At 37.6% G+C, this 15,626-nt stretch overlaps 1 protein-coding gene across 2 annotated transcripts; it reads left to right on the forward strand.

Moving 5' to 3' along the window:
* The first annotated feature begins 548 nt into the window (after positions 1–548).
* Positions 549–15,179, forward strand: anln (anillin, actin binding protein). 2 transcript variants are annotated; one of them, XM_079828495.1, is made up of 25 exons: positions 639–709; positions 1,846–1,996; positions 2,107–2,505; positions 4,526–4,833; positions 5,025–5,415; positions 5,506–5,705; positions 5,798–5,902; positions 6,399–6,507; positions 7,702–7,788; positions 8,317–8,534; positions 8,635–8,789; positions 8,892–9,036; positions 9,353–9,488; positions 9,579–9,767; positions 9,864–9,990; positions 10,076–10,124; positions 10,225–10,278; positions 10,698–10,730; positions 11,555–11,576; positions 11,661–11,773; positions 12,011–12,064; positions 12,335–12,421; positions 13,240–13,347; positions 13,427–13,599; positions 13,682–15,179. In XM_079828495.1, exons 1-25 carry the CDS (start codon positions 692–694, stop codon positions 13,794–13,796), a joined length of 3,546 nt encoding a protein of 1,181 aa, XP_079684621.1. In that variant the 5' UTR covers positions 639–691; the 3' UTR covers positions 13,797–15,179. The 2 variants fall into 2 exon arrangements, with proteins under 2 accessions (XP_079684622.1, XP_079684621.1); XM_079828496.1 differs by lacking the exon at positions 12,011–12,064 and having other exon boundaries at positions 549–709.
* The last annotated feature ends 447 nt before the right edge of the window (positions 15,180–15,626 follow it).

A 15,626-nucleotide genomic window follows, 5' to 3' on the forward strand; every position in this document is an offset into this window, starting at 1 on the left:
ATGCTGAACAGCAGTGTTATTTATGGTTAGTTCATGTTAACTAATGCATTAATGTTTACAACCCTATTAACCTTAATACTTCTACAGCATTTATTTATTCTGGTTCATGTTTATTTCAGCATTTACTAAAACATTATTCAAATCAAATGTTTGATTTGTTAACATTTGTTAATGCACTGTGAAGTAACGTCAATGAACAGCTGAATTTTTATTAACTAACATTAACAAAGATTAATAAATTACTGTAACAGTTCATGTTAGTTAATACATTAACTAAAGTTAACAAATGAGACCTTATTGTTGAGTGTTACCAATATAATATAGGGTTATGTTTAATTAAAATAGCCACTAAACAGCGCCACAAAAGAAAGGAAACTAACTAGTCAAGTAATTTAATACTTCTGTGTTTATATTAATCTCACGTCGCTAGGCGTTATTTTAGGTGGGCGTGGCCTCGGTAACGTCCTGGACTTTCATTGGTTTAGCTCGCGGTCAGTGACGTGTCCGCGACCGTTGAGATGGCTCTGGCAACAGCGAAGTGAGCAAGCGCTAAATTCAAAATTTTCAAACAGCTGAGGAGCGCGTGGCGTGTGAGAGAGAGCGGAGAGACTTTTACTCCCTCACAGACAAATAAAGAAGAAAAACACAAAAGATTGTGCTTTAATTTAAGTTTATTGTAGCATATATCAGGATGGACCCATTCACAGAGGTGAGTGTCTTTTGTGACAGCTTATTTGATCGTCATGTGAATAGGGAGGGTATTGATTTAAAATGGCACTAACGTAGTCCGCATCAACTGCATTTACCTTTATTTAGCAAAAAAGTCTTCTGTTGTTACTTTAATTTATTTACTTCTTGGCCGATAACTTCTTGTTTTGCTTACGTTGTAACGTTTGTGTACAGCTAAGTTAATGCTTTTCTACTTGGTCATAATCCAGTGCATTGATATGATCTTTTGTTCTTTCTTTTTTTTTTTTTTTTTGTGTTTTCGCGGCCAGTCATTCTTGCCCCTAGATCTTACTTATGTAATATGAGTTTAAATCATTTAACATCCAGTACGTCTTGTTGTTTAGTCTAATTTGTTGGAGTATAGTTTCTTCTGTGTCCACAGAGCCGATGTTAACTGACTGTAATTTTAATGCCTTTTTTTTTTTTTTAAAGCATTTTCGTATCATAATGCTGAGTATGCTCTGATTAAGGACTGTGCTTTCAGTCTTTATGATATTTGCATTTAATATCTTTCTGCACTTAAATATCATGCATTCGAATATATTTAAATGAGGGAAAAATAGCTGTCAGGGGCTAGTCCGGGGCAGGGCTGTGTCCATAACTTGTGGCTTGTTGAATACAGGAAGCTTGGTTTGACTCTGGCCAATAGGATTCATCTGCTGGGTCACATGACAAAATTCCATGGACATGAAATCCTCACTAACTGAAATTTCCACTCATTCCCTGGGAGACGGCCAACCAATAGCCATGCTCCAGGAATGTGTTTGGTCTTGCTCAGTAACTGGGCTGTTAATCATGATTCATGTGTGTGAGATGCTCTGCTAGAAGGAGCTGCTGGTTTGTTCACACTTAGAAGATGAGCAGCGCAGATAAATGGGGCTGTGCATGAAAAAAGGATCTGAAACTTTTAATTCTCAAATGCTGTTTTGCCTTTGTCTTGCGTATAATGTAGAACTCTGACATTTTGACATTAGTTTATGCATACTCTTTGCCTTTCATTATGTGTTTTAAGAGGTCTGTCTCTGTTTATATATTTTGTAAGCACCGTCAAATGGGTTATAGTAATATTGTGAATACATTTCATTTGAATGCTAATTTGTCATTTTGCTCACTCAGAAACTGTTAGAGCGCACACGTGCTCGTAGAGAGAATTTGCAAAAGAAGATGGCGGAAAGACCAACGGCGGCCAACCGTCCAATGGCAAAAAGGACAAGGGAGCCTCTCACAGATACAAACAGTGTCATAAGTGAGCTGACCATTGAAAAAGGTTAATTTTTAATGTTAGACTTTTATTTTGTTGCATGCCTGTATTCACAGATGCATATCAGATGTTTCATTACTTACATTCTGTATCCTAAAAATTTGTTTTTCGGACAGCACTTCCATCCTCCAAGCCGTCCCCCTCAAAGCGCCGTTGTTCAGATGAAAATACACTCCTTACTGGAGAAGAAAATAAGCAATCGACAGCCTCTGAGCCAATGACAGACAAGAAGCCTCCCGTGGCACCGAGCAGTGTTCGTCCTGTGCCCGTGGAGCATAGGTCTGCTCGTTGTACACCAGAACCAGAGGTGCTGCCCACTCAACCTCCTCCATACACTGAAAAGATGGTGGTGTGCCCTCCACAGTCTCCAGTAAAAAGCACAGGTGCTGCAATGAAGCACACTGGTCTTGATGGAGCCAGAGAGACCCAGAAAGATACGCCAACCCCAGTCGCAACCAACATGAGATCTCGCCTACAGAGACTGGCTGAACAGAGGCAGTACTGGGACTCGGCGGGTAGGCAGCTCTCTCTGACTACCCGAATGCATATAACCTAGTTACAGATTTATACACTATTCATTATATTGAGGTAAAAGCGATAGCCCAGTTCAGGGTGATTTTTGTTGTTCTGTATTTAGTCTTAAAGGACAACTCCGGTGAAAAATGAACCTAGGGGTAATTAACACATGGTTACCGAGTAGATCGTTCTCTGGGATGCGTTTTCACGAATGTAAAGAGTTTTATCTCTAAAGACAGATTAGCTTCTAATGCTAGTCTATGGGGCATAGAGTAAGTAATATTAAATCGCTAGTTAATACCACTAACAAGGCTCAAAATAGTCTCACACTAACACGGTAGCATAATGAGGGTCCCTACATGCAAACCGAAGCATTGAGAACTTTGTAAGTGTACAAACAGTTTATTAAGAAGATACTTTATAAAGACAGAACATTACGCATACACAGACAGGAGCCATCTTGGAAAACAGTCTCGACAAGTCGAGCCACGAGCGCTGTGCTACGCTGCAATAATTCCTATCGACCAGCTCACTTAGCACAGCGTTCGTCAAGTGTGATGTTTGCCATTAATTTTTTTAGTTCTCGGGCCCGTTCTTCGTACCTCGCTAACTCAGTTAGCTGGATTTGATTGTTGACGATTTGGCATGAACTTGGATTGTTTGGTTCTTCGAAGCTCATCCTGGACTTGCTGTCATAGTAACAGGTCCGTAAGCTTAAACCTGCTCTGGAGCAGGTTTATTTCATGTAAACAGGATTAGATTGCATCTTGAGGTGATACTTAAAATCTGTCCCAGCCACTGCTACTTTATTACAAGAGTGCATTACTGAACCAGGGGCAATAATAATAATTTTAAATAATAATATAAAAATGTTATATTGTATATGTATATGAGAATGTATAATACTATAGATACAGCCACTTGATTGAGCGATTTATTTGTGATGGAATAATTACTTTATATAATTTTATTTTTATTGGTTTACACACATGTTGTACAGTTACTCTGAGCCGTGCATTAAGTGATCACGGATATTATGGGAGTGGCTTGATGCAGCGCAAGAGAGGATAATTTGATCTTGACCCATAAGAAACTTGAATACTGTCATGTTACAAATCTGCTTCAAATTGAATTAAAAATTAAATTACAACATTAAAATAAAAAGTTATAGGGTGTACAAATACTGTATAAAATCGTGAATATAAATAATTGGTAATCATGTTTAAAAAAAAAAAAAAAAAAACATTTATCACTTATCTATTATAACTTTTATGTTGGTTTGGTCGTTTGGCTGTTTCCTTATAACGGTTCAGAATTTCGTGGGGGTTTTTTTGTGTAATTTGTCACGTTTTTTGCCAGGTGGCTTTTTAATTGTATGATGTCATTACTGCTGTTGCTGTCTTGACACCAGCCAATCGCTGCATTGCTGATCGTGGTTTCGAGTATCGATGCATCTGCCCTCTTCAGGGAAAAAAAGAACGCTCAGTAATCTTAGATCATTTTAATCCAGATATTTTAATCCAATCCGCAAATTCGTTTGAAGAACCAAATTAGCCAGAGATCAGTTATCACGATTAAAAGATCTGGGATCTGTCAAATCATCTCCGATGTAATAAGCAATGTACGAAGAACGGGCCCCTGGTCGATAGTTAAAGTTTTGTTTAATAATAGAGAGACAAATGCTATATATATATATTTTTTTAATGTACTGTCGCCTTTCAGAAAATACATATTTATATAATTTGAAGCAGTCTTTAAAAAGTTTACACGTTTCTGCAAATCCAGAGGTTGGATCTTCTAAAGTTTTGTTTAAAGTGTTTACATTTGTGTTTTATGCTTTAAATATATATATATTTTTTTTTTTAAACATCATATGATTACAGAATCAAGAAGTTATTATTTTTCTGCAAGATTTTTAAGTAAAAATCTAAATGATATGTGATCGTATTGTATAATAATGACTCAAGATAAATAAATAAGGATGTAACTATTTATTAAACCATAAAATTGTGCTTTCAGGGACCTCAGAAACAGTCGCAGAGAGCGTAGTCATATCTCCTCTGAAGTCTCAGAAGGTGGATCTCCCTCCTGCTACTCCAACAAACTCTGAGCCCCCCGTTGGAAGAAAGGGTAGGCTTGCAAACCTTGCTGCCACAATCGGCTCCTGGGAAGATGACCTTGGACACCCGCCCATTCGCCGGGACAATGCACAAGCACAGCCCAGCACGGCTTGTGTGCGCCCACCAGTCAGTAAAGTGACCAGTAACAGTGAGCGACTTCAGTCTGCCCGGCCAGCTCCACACAAGTCTGTTGACAGCGTCCAGCAGGTGGGTCACGGCAACTACAGATTCCACCCTGTACTTTTTATTATGTGAGGTTTTATTTGGGTTGACAATTGTCTGAATGTCTTTTGATGGTGAGGGTGGGTAAAAAGAATCTTATGCCATAGCATTTCAGTGTATTATGGTGTTTTACACCAAAAAGGTATAATGCTTATGGGAGATTTTTGTTCTTATAGCCAACAGTTTATTCTCCAGTCAAGGCAGCCAGATTGGTTCCCCCTAGTCCTCAGAAGACAGAGTTGCCTCAGCCCAGACTGACTCAAGCAGTTCCCCCTCCTGTTTCCAGCCCACTGAAGAATTACTCCTCCGCACAGCCCTCCAGTCCACTTAAATCTTTGACAGCATCTCCCTCCAGTCCCCATAGAGGTTACATCTCTCAGAGCCCCCTGAAGAACCAGGGCCCATCTAAGTTGAATTCTGGATCAACACTTAATTCAAGCCCTGCAAAACCAATTTTGACACCCAAACCCTCTTCTACTGCGGATGCTGCTGTGGTACCTCAGGGTCGTGAGAGGTTTACCAAGGACACAACACCCTTACAGCACAGAGGCCCAGCTGGAGCTTCTGGTCAGTGGAGGTTATCTTCTGCTCTCTGTTGTTGTTGTTTACACTGAAGTGCACGACTGTGAACTTACATTTGCTTATGTTGACCTTTAGGAGGCGTCAAGTCATTTTTGGAGCGTTTTGGAGAAAGGTGCCAGGAGCGTAACCAGAACTCTCCCTCTACATTAGGAAGTCAAGGCCACACACCGATGGCTACTCCCACTTCCACCTCTAAGTCCAGGCTGCTCCAGGAGAGGATGGGGGGCGCCCAGGCCACCTCCACCACAGCTGTCCTCGCTCAGAAGCAGAAAATGGTATGTAACTATTTTAAATGCATGTTTGTTGAATTGCATATGAAACATTAGTACTATATATATTTATTTATTTATTTATTTTGTATTAATAGGAACGAGAGGCAGAACTGGCACAAATTCGTAATCGGTTTCAAAAAGGCAACATGTTGAGAAGTAAAGAGGATCTCAGTGAGGTCAAGAATGACCGTAAAAATGAGGTTTGCTATCCTGTTTGCTGCTGCTGTTTGAAGATAGGACTGCATTACACAAATTGAGAATAGTCCATATTGTTGTATAATACATATTGCTAAAACTGATATATATATAAATTTTTTTTTTTTTTTTTTTTTTTTTTTTACAATATGAAATGGTGAAATCTTAAATGGAGAAGACAAGGAAATTGTGATTTGTAAAAACATGTTGTTAATATGTTTTTACTAATCACAATTTCCTTGTCCTCTCTGTATTTAATGTTTATTTTTTTTTTATTTTTTTTTTATTATTAACCCTGTTCTATGAAAATAGGCATATAGCTGACATGGCATAAAACCAAATAAATAAACTCTGATATTGAATACATCAGGCTTTTAGCAGAGATATGAATGATCTCTTTAATTTGAACTATTAACCTCCTGTATTTTATAAACCCAGTAAAGTTACTTTATTTTAAGCAATGGATGGGAGGCCAATAATGTTACCATTTCTTATCCTCAGGAAATTGGACTGTCTGTAGAGAGTCAAACTTCTGTGCCACTGCGTGATGATGAGCCTTCTTCACCAGTGCCTGAAGTACTCAACAGCCCTTCTAAATCTAGTGGAAAAGGTATTTTATAATTTATTTAAACAATATTATAATTTAATGCTGTGTTCTTCTAAAGCAGGGGTGTCCAAACTTGGGGCCAGATTTGATGTTGTGGACACACCTGGGGGCCGGTTCCTTTTCTGTTTATATTAATTACATGTTTTGTTTCTCAGAAACATGACATATTTTTGCAAAAGCTTGAGCTGACAGTAGAGTAGCTAGAGAAAGGACACAGATGCAAATTTAATACAATATCTGTAACACTCTCAATAACCTCGGTTTTATATGGTGAAATTGAAATATTACTGAGTTTGAACTCTATTCTTATTTAAATTAACGAGTACTCAAATCACCACAGGTAAAACCACACTGCAAAAAATGCATCTTGTCAAGATTTAAAAAAGAAACAAGATTAATTTATTATTTACTTATCTAGTAAATGAGTCTTGATTAAGAATTTGTAGATATTTAGACTAGAAACAAGACAAAAATACTAAATGAGAGCATTTTTTACAGTGCACACATGGCACCTCACTACATGGTAAAAAGTAATAAAAAAAATCTTATTTCCATATCTAGAATGGGTTTATGGTATTTAGTCTATAAATACAAATACACAACTGCAAGTTTATGACAAAATAGTCTGTAATTTGGCCTTTATTAATCATTTAATATATTTCTACATTAAAAAATTAAATAAAATTAGATATTAACCTACATTTCTGACAAAATACCAATGGTTACAGTTAGTTTTACCACAGTAAGTCCATGATGGTGAATTGGAGGTTAAAGGTATTCTAACTGGATCGTCTCAATGTTTATCCTGATTTGCACGTTAGTGTTAAGTCAGTGCTGTTTCTTCTGGCTTTAAACTAAATTAAATCACACAGATTTGCAGCTTGTACCAGAGACCATTGGCTGTTTAGTAGTCGTGTGGTCGAGACACTCAGCAAGTAAACACATTTGTTCAGCCCGCGAGTTGCGCTGAGCACAAGAGGCACTGTCTTGGTTCCGCTTTTGGCACATTAATGTTTCCCTGGCCTAAAATCTAGTACTGTCACGATTTGTAAATTATGCGTGGCGGGCCCTGGGCTGCATTTGGCTTTGGACACCCCTGTGTCCAAAGCCACAGGGGTAACACTAGAGTTTTGCTGTAACACTAGAGTGGCCCTCGTGTGTATGGAATGAGTAGTTAAACATTCTGTCCTCTTTCAGACATGAAGTGTGCTCTTCCAAGCCCTGTAAAGAAAGTTGAATTCATTGTAGAGATGCCCACAGTGAAAGAGCAAGAGGAAGTGAAAGGTATGTCTAAGACAGATATATTATGCTGTGTGTTCTTCATATTGAGACATTTATCATTGGCTTTAACAGTTTAAACTTTTGTTTTCATCACTCTTTACTGTCAAAAGACCAGACTAATTAAATCATTATTTTATTATTATTATTATTTTTTTGCTTTATTACAATATTATTATTTCTATATCCAGTTGTTACTAACATATGTATGTTAACTGGGTGATAATATGATATGTATATTGCATATCTTCAAAATACTGAATATCTCCATATGTATGCGTCAGTCTGAACTATTTCAACCAAACAACTATTGCCAAGTAGATGTTTAATGCAAGTAGTTAATGCACTAAATATGAAGTGCACTATTATATTTTCACATTTAAATTAACACAAGGATTATCGTTTTGATTTTCACAAAAGCATTATTAATTCTACTACCCCTGAAATTATGGTGAATAAATATATTGTGAAAATTGTATATTGCTAACCCTCATTACATGTTTTTGATAATGGACGTTCTTGTCATCTTTGCAGAAGAAGAGGAAGTGCATGAGATTGAGATGAACGTGGATGGTTCAATTAACTCTGAGGTGATAAATGATCTGTTTGATGGAGTCCTGGAGGAAAGCGATGACCAAAGTGATGAAGAGGATGCAGATGAAGATGCTCTCAATATCTCCTCCATGTCTCTCCTTGCTCCGCTTGCAGAGACCGTAGCAGCTGTGGTCAAAAGCCCAGAACGAAAGCATATGGTGAGCCATGAGGATGTTAAGTTATAAGTTAAACGGTGAGTACACCAAATCATCTGATAACTAGTTACATTTCTCAATTTAACTTATATTTTTGGTCAAGACATCGACTCCTGCCAGCTCATTCATCGAAAAGAGTTCCACCCCTGAGAATGTATCCAGGCCCAGTAAGTTCCAAAAGGCACGCATGTTACGAGCTGGATCATCTGACAGCATTGATGTCATAGATGAGCAGCAAAACCAGAACCTTCTCTACAGGTGTGCATCTGCTCGTCTCTCTTCAAGCAACATTCAAACTGATTTGTTCAGTATATTTTTTTTGTATAACCAACTGTTTAATGAGTGGTTGTTTGATTTCAGCATCGATGCCTACAGATCCACAAGGGTCAAGACCGAGTCTGAGAGACCTCATGTTAAACAGGTTATCGTGAGGAAAGAGGATGTTTCTCAGAGGATGGAGATGAATGGAAGCACCAGTCACCTCAACATCAAGCAGAAAATGAAGGTCGGTTCAGTAAAGGTTTTTTTTTTTTTGTTGCCCCCATCAATTTAAAAACAAGAACATGACCATGCCATATTTTTACGTTACTGCATTTTAGCAGATGCTTATCGAAAGCAAATAGAGGAACATAAGCAATTCAACACAGAGCCAGCAATATTTGTAGTATACAACTAGAAAACTAGATTAGAAAACAAGCTATTGCAGATAAGAAAAATGCAGGAAAAAAGAGAATTGGTATATATGGAAGATAATATGTGCTGGAACCTGCTCGTTTGACTTTGATCTGAGAGGAATTTATGATGCCATGTTGTGTTCTCAGATGCTGACCAATGAGATGAACCTGCAGCAGACTATAATCCATCAGGCTAGTCAGGCTCTCAACTGCTGCACAGATGAAGAACATGGGAAAGGATCTCAGGTGGAGGCTGAGGCTGAAAGATTGCTGGTTATTGCCAGTAAGTGATGCTTTCCTTTTTGCATTACAGGGGTGTATATCAGAATAATTTTTTCCACTTGGAGTAATCTCTTGTTTTGTTTGACCTCAGCTGAAAGGAGGGCCGCCCTCAAGGCTGAGCTGGACCGACTAAAAGCAGAGGGTCCAGCGGCCCAGAAGAAAAGCACAAACAGTGCCCAGGTGGATATGGGTGTACCAGCTTCTAAAGGGTCTATCTCTCTGCTGGAACTGCGGCTCCCTCTGAAGGCTGACTTTATCTGCTCTTCTGCCAACAAGCCTGGTAGGAAAGTTTCTGTATTTATAAATAGCTTTTTTGTTTTTGTTTAACATCTTCTGCCTAATCAGACACTCACTCATGTCATCATTTTGATGCAAGATTGTGGAAACCATTACTTCTTTGTGATGATCCGTGCTGGAGCCGAGAACACAGTGGCGACTCCTCTAGCAAGCACACGCACCGGTCTAAGTGGTGATGCTTTGACCTTCACCACCAAATTCACTTTGTAAGTGTCATTTCTTATCAAACCACTCTTGATATCCCCATCACCTCAGGGTAATGTTTTTCATATTACTTTCTTCAATGTGCAGGTCTGATGTCTCTAATGACTTTGAGATTGATATTGAGGTCTACTGTTTTGTAAGTACAGCTTTTTCATGTACTTTCAAGTGAAATGCTTGTTTGAAGACAAATTAAACCTTCATCAGAAAGATTTAGTAAATGTTTGTTGTTCTCTTAGGTTCAGAAACGGGAGCTGAACTCGGACAAGAGGAAAAAGCCCAGCAAGTCAAAGGTAGACTCTTAGCTGTATTGTATTTCAGTGACTCAGTATACATGGAAGTGTAGTGTTTTAAACTTTAACGGCTTACTAAGTTTTAATGAACGCTACTCTAAAGAGCAGCAGTCAGCGTGTCCAGATTCTCCTGAGGCATATCCATGACATGGAAGCATGCTTGTCGGTATGCTGTTTCAAAATCATCACTTGCTGGTGTTCAGGCAGTGGATTTAGATCTTAAACAAGCGTTTTAATGTCTTGTGTAGTCAGTCTAAACGCAGTGCACGGTGAAGGTTTTTTTTTTTCTTTTCATTCGTTAACTAAAACAAGGCCTTTTGTCTCAGTTTCCATAGTTCTTTATAACCATGTTTGTGTATAATAAGCCCTTATAAATATTGTTCACTATATTTTACACTGAAATAAACTTATCTCCCCAGGCTATCACACCAAAGAGGTTCCTCGCTATCTCTGTAAGTATTTACTTAAAGCTCAACACATACTACTGGTCAAAAGTGGGTTGGTGTATCTAGTAAAACTGGTGTATCTAAAAAATAAAAACTCTGTGTAATGGCTGAATGAAAATTCAGCTTTACCATTACTTAAATTACATTTTTGTATATATTCAAATAGAAGTTATTTTAAATTTTAATATTTTACTTGCTGTTTTACTGTGTTTTTAATCAAATAAATGCTGTCTTTGTCAGCATAAGAGACTTTTTTCAAAAACATTTTAAAATCATACCAACCCTAAACTTTGAAATGGTAGTATTAGCGTAAATGAAATGCCATGAGTATTAACTTCATAGTCTCCAAATCATTATTCCATATACCACTACAGTTACACTTTGATTATACAAAGAAACTATCTCTATGTTTAGAGGAGTAAATGACGCTCAAAAGAAAATTTAGAACCACGTCTTAAATGCTTTGGTCAATAATCAGCTGTTGCAAAACGATCAAAAATCTGTTTTCAAGGCCAAATTCATTCTTCCTCTGGGAAAGAATTCCAGTCTTTCATCTTGATTTGAGGTTTTAAGGGATTCAATCTCTGAAACCTAGACTGCACCAAATCTGTTTTCATTATAAAAGTCTTCTGCCTTTGCCAAATAAAAAACATATAAATAAACACTGAAACTGAAGTGTCTATAACGGTTTGTAGAAGCCTGCAGTTCCTCATCTGTAAACAATCATTTCACCACTTGCATGATTTGTCATTTGTTCAACATGTAATATTGCAGTGCCATAACTTTTTTGTTTTAAACAATGTTTTGCCCTCTCCATTTATTTATTATAGAAGAGCAACCTCCAAACACCTGGTGAGTAATAATTAGCATTTAAAGGTTGTTCAATTTAACTAACTTTAAGCTATTATTACATTTATTTTGTGTATCTATTTTCAGTTATGGCTAGCCCCGGTGGTCCAAATGCTGTGCGCACCAGTAGCTTTGTGCTCGTTGGGTCACACAAGCTATCTCTAGCCTCCATTGGGAAAAACAAATTCCCGTTGGAGAAGGTACTTTCTTCCCTTCGCGTCCTTTTCAATATCATCAATATGAAACGATACTAACACCGTCACCTGGCAAAATGGATGTTATGCATGCTGGCGTCATGGAGGGAGAGGTTTTAACACAGCACTAGTGTTCACACCAGCCTAATACAGTTAACCATAACGCTACTCTTGTTTTTCTTGCACAGAGCTGCCTTTTGTATACGCCAGACTCTTTCACATGTAGTCATTTCTCTCTTTTAGATCAAATATGAAAGGAGTGAAAGAGAGCTGCTCAGTGACATGTTTCACAACAAGGTTGCTATATTTGGTCTGTGTTTAGTAACACGGGTTGTTATGTGTCTAAGTATTTGGCTAACAAGGCTTTGTGTCTTTTTGGTAATACTAATTGTCACTTTAAGCTGCTTATTTACAATCCTGTGTGCACATGTCTTTGTATTTGGGTGTATGCTAGTTCTGTTTTCTTTACTCCTTCAGGCAAATGTGTAGCCTCTAAATGTATCTCCCTCTCTCTTGCTGTAAATGATGCTCATGTGCTCCATTTCTTAGTGTCCTATCTCGCTACAGGTACCTTTCCTTTGTCCTTTGGAGGGGCATGTTTACCTGAAAATGCATTGTGAGGTTGGCTCACGGATAGAAGAAAGAGGCTTCCTGGTGAGTCTTTATTCTGAAAGTCTACATAATAGATCTCATCATTCCACTAAATATCCAGTCATTGCTGGATAATCTAGATCAGTAGATAACCAGGACCAGTGACCCAAAAACCTGGATTGGATCAAATCTTGTTCTTTGCAAATGAACGCAAAGTTTCTTGGGGAAACTTTTGTGAGAACACAAAAGCATTAAAATGTATATTGTCTATAGTCTCTGCAGGGGTCTGATTGTTTAAAGCAGGGGTGTCCAATCCTGCTCCTGGAGGGCCACTGTCCTGCAGAGTTTAGCTCCAACCCCAATTAAACATACCTGAAACAGCTAATCAAGGTCTTAGTAGGCATACTAGAAACTTCCAGACAGGTGTGTTGAGGCCAGTTGGAGCTAAACTCTGCAGGACAGTGGCCCTCCGGGACCGACTTTGGACACCCCTGGTTTAAAGGAAATTGAAAATGGAAGGGAATGTTTGTCTCTTAAAATAAAACCAGTAAAGTGACCCCACACTGACTCCCCTACCTGTTGTTCTTTACATAGCCAGCAGCCTACATTGTGAAATGTAACCCCATTTGGCGCACTAGTAATCCAGATATGGTCATCTGAAAAAGTGTGTATCTAGATCAGGGAGATCCAATCCTATTTTGTTTTGGAAAAAAAAGTAAGATGGATTACCTGATCTTGGATAACACAACTGAATTTCCAAATCTAGATCATTCCTATCCAGATTCAAGTTTTTGAACAACTGGGCCCTGGAGTTGGGACCATTCTTGTTTGTACAGAGATGGTTTTGTGCTGTTAGTGAGGTTGTCTTTTTTTATTTGCAGACTATGTTTGAGGATGTTAGCGGATTTGGAGCCTGGCACAGGAGGTGGTGTGTCCTTTCAGGATATTGCATCTCTTATTGGACTTACCCTGATGATGAAAAACGGAAGGTAGGCCTACTATGGTGATTTTGTTTTTTTTTAGGATGCTTTTTGACATGGCGTTAAAGACAGGTTCTTCCTCCTGCAGAATCCAATTGGTCGCATTAACCTTACCAACTGTACCAGTCGTAAAGTGGAGCCTGCAAACAGAGAGTTCTGTGCCCGGCCCAATACCTTTGAGCTCATCACTGTGAGACCACAGAGGGAAGATGACAGGGAGACCTTGGTCAGCCAGTGCAAGGACACACTGTGTGTTACAAAGTAAGATCCGATTAACAATGTGAATTCATCTTCTTTGATGAAGAGCAAGCCCTAAATCAAAACATGCCTTTGTAATGTGCAGGAACTGGCTGAGTGCCGACACTAAGGATGAGAGGAATCTGTGGATGCAGAAGCTCAACCAGATCTTGGTGGATCTGCGCATGTGGCAGCCAGATTCATGCTACAAACCCATGTGAGCTTGCTCTCATCTGGCACAAAGGGCCAAACATATCCTGGTCTGACTTTTACATTGACTTGCATACATGTCTGATTTGGAAGTGCAATATGGCATTACAGTTACAGAGCGTTTACAGATACATTTTACAAGTTCTTCGTTATAATTCAAATGTCTATGCGTAAACAAATCAATAAAGCCATAAATGAAGACATTTCAATTAAAGAACAAAATGCTTTGCCTTACAAGGGTATTCAGGTATGTTCTAGATATTTGTATGTATAAATTAGCATGGCTTCCTTAAAGACTAACGAAAATTAGTTTGCTTTGTTAGACTGTTAGATTTTTATGTATATTTAAATGTTTTTTGCATGACTGCTGTTTGCTGAGATACCTGCTGTATTCAGATTTCTCCGAATATTCTTCAAGTCCAGCAAGACAGGATGCAATTTCCTAAATTTTTGAATGAACCATACACTTAATATCAGTACTTTGTGGTGACCCATGTGATTCTTATTCTAAGTTCAACTTCAAAAGCCCATGACTTTTAAAATATTTTGAAAGCAAGGTATATTTTCTGTCATTGGGTTGACTTTTTTGCTCGTCTGTCATGGAAATCAGAATTTTATTTGAACAACTGCATAGTTTGGTTGGATTATGGAGTTATAAAAATAATCTCGAATTGAGATGTATATTTATATAACTGTTTAAGTACACAGTGGAGAGCACACTTGGATAACCAAAACTTGGGTTTTTCTCCTTTTTTGACATTCATGGGCAATGTGGTTCAAACACTGCAGACAATTCAAAACGCAGTTGGATCCTTCCCTGTCACAACAGCTCTTCAGCTCAGTTTCTGCAGTAACACTATGAGGAGGGATATGAGCCTTCAAAAGAATTATATTGCAGATTGCCTTTGCCATAGATATTTTCCTTTTTTATTGAAAAAAATGCCCCCAAGATGTTTTTTTCCTTTGCTAGATGACTTGACAATATTTGTGAGCTAAAATATTTATCATGCACATCCTCAATTTTCTGAGCTCTCTACACCATATGTATATTTTTGTGTTTACTTTTATATGAACATTTTATCACTTTTTTTAAAAATGGTTATGACTTACTCTAGATTTATTGTATCCAAATGTGTTTGTTGAATAAGTGTTCTTTTTTAATTGACACTAAATGTCATTCCCTCGACTAAAACAAATTTCTTAACCTTGTGATGCACAATACCAAAATGCAGCCTTATCACTGTAGTAACCTTCAGGCACTTTAGTGTAATGGCTTAAATTGGCTGTTTAGTGTGTTGTGGTATCTAAACACTCCACATGTGGCTTCCATGTATCACACAGAGCTGCAGTTTAAATAAAACAAGCTTTTGACAGCAGGCATGCCATCTGTTTCTTATTCTTGTCTCTTGTTGAAGTAGAAAGATATTTAGATATTTATTTACTGATGTTCTATCTTATGTTGGCTGTCATCTCAATGTATTTTGTTAGATTAGAAATGTGTAGAATTAGTAAATATCTTATAAATGCTTGTTGCTACATTTCATTGGCATTTTCATTACAATGACCAATTGAACAGTGTTGTTGTTGTGAATGAAACTATTTTAATAAAATAAAGCAAAAATAAATTAAAACTAAATAGAAATTAAACTATTTTTATTAATAAAATATAAAAACTACTTAATATGTAATATCAAACTGTAAATATTAAGATTCAAACTAATTCAATTTATTTATACATATAGCTACAATACATAAATATTATATAAATAATACAACTGAACAAAGGCCTTTCACAAGAACAGTTCTACTAATTAATTTTAGAGTTACCATGGCTTTAAGGA

This window comes from Gobio gobio, assembly GCF_949357685.1.
Source record: "Gobio gobio genome assembly, chromosome: 11".
In the NCBI taxonomy this organism is placed as follows: domain Eukaryota; kingdom Metazoa; phylum Chordata; class Actinopteri; order Cypriniformes; family Gobionidae; genus Gobio; species Gobio gobio.

Excerpts from the sequence above, each read along its gene's own strand:
- anln (XM_079828495.1), top strand. Across the intron at positions 9,037-9,352 it reads ACATCAAGCAGAAAATGAAG|ATGCTGACCAATGAGATGAA; the intron begins GTCGGTTCAGTA and ends TTGTGTTCTCAG. Across the intron at positions 11,774-12,010 it reads ACAAATTCCCGTTGGAGAAG|ATCAAATATGAAAGGAGTGA; the intron begins GTACTTTCTTCC and ends TCTCTCTTTTAG.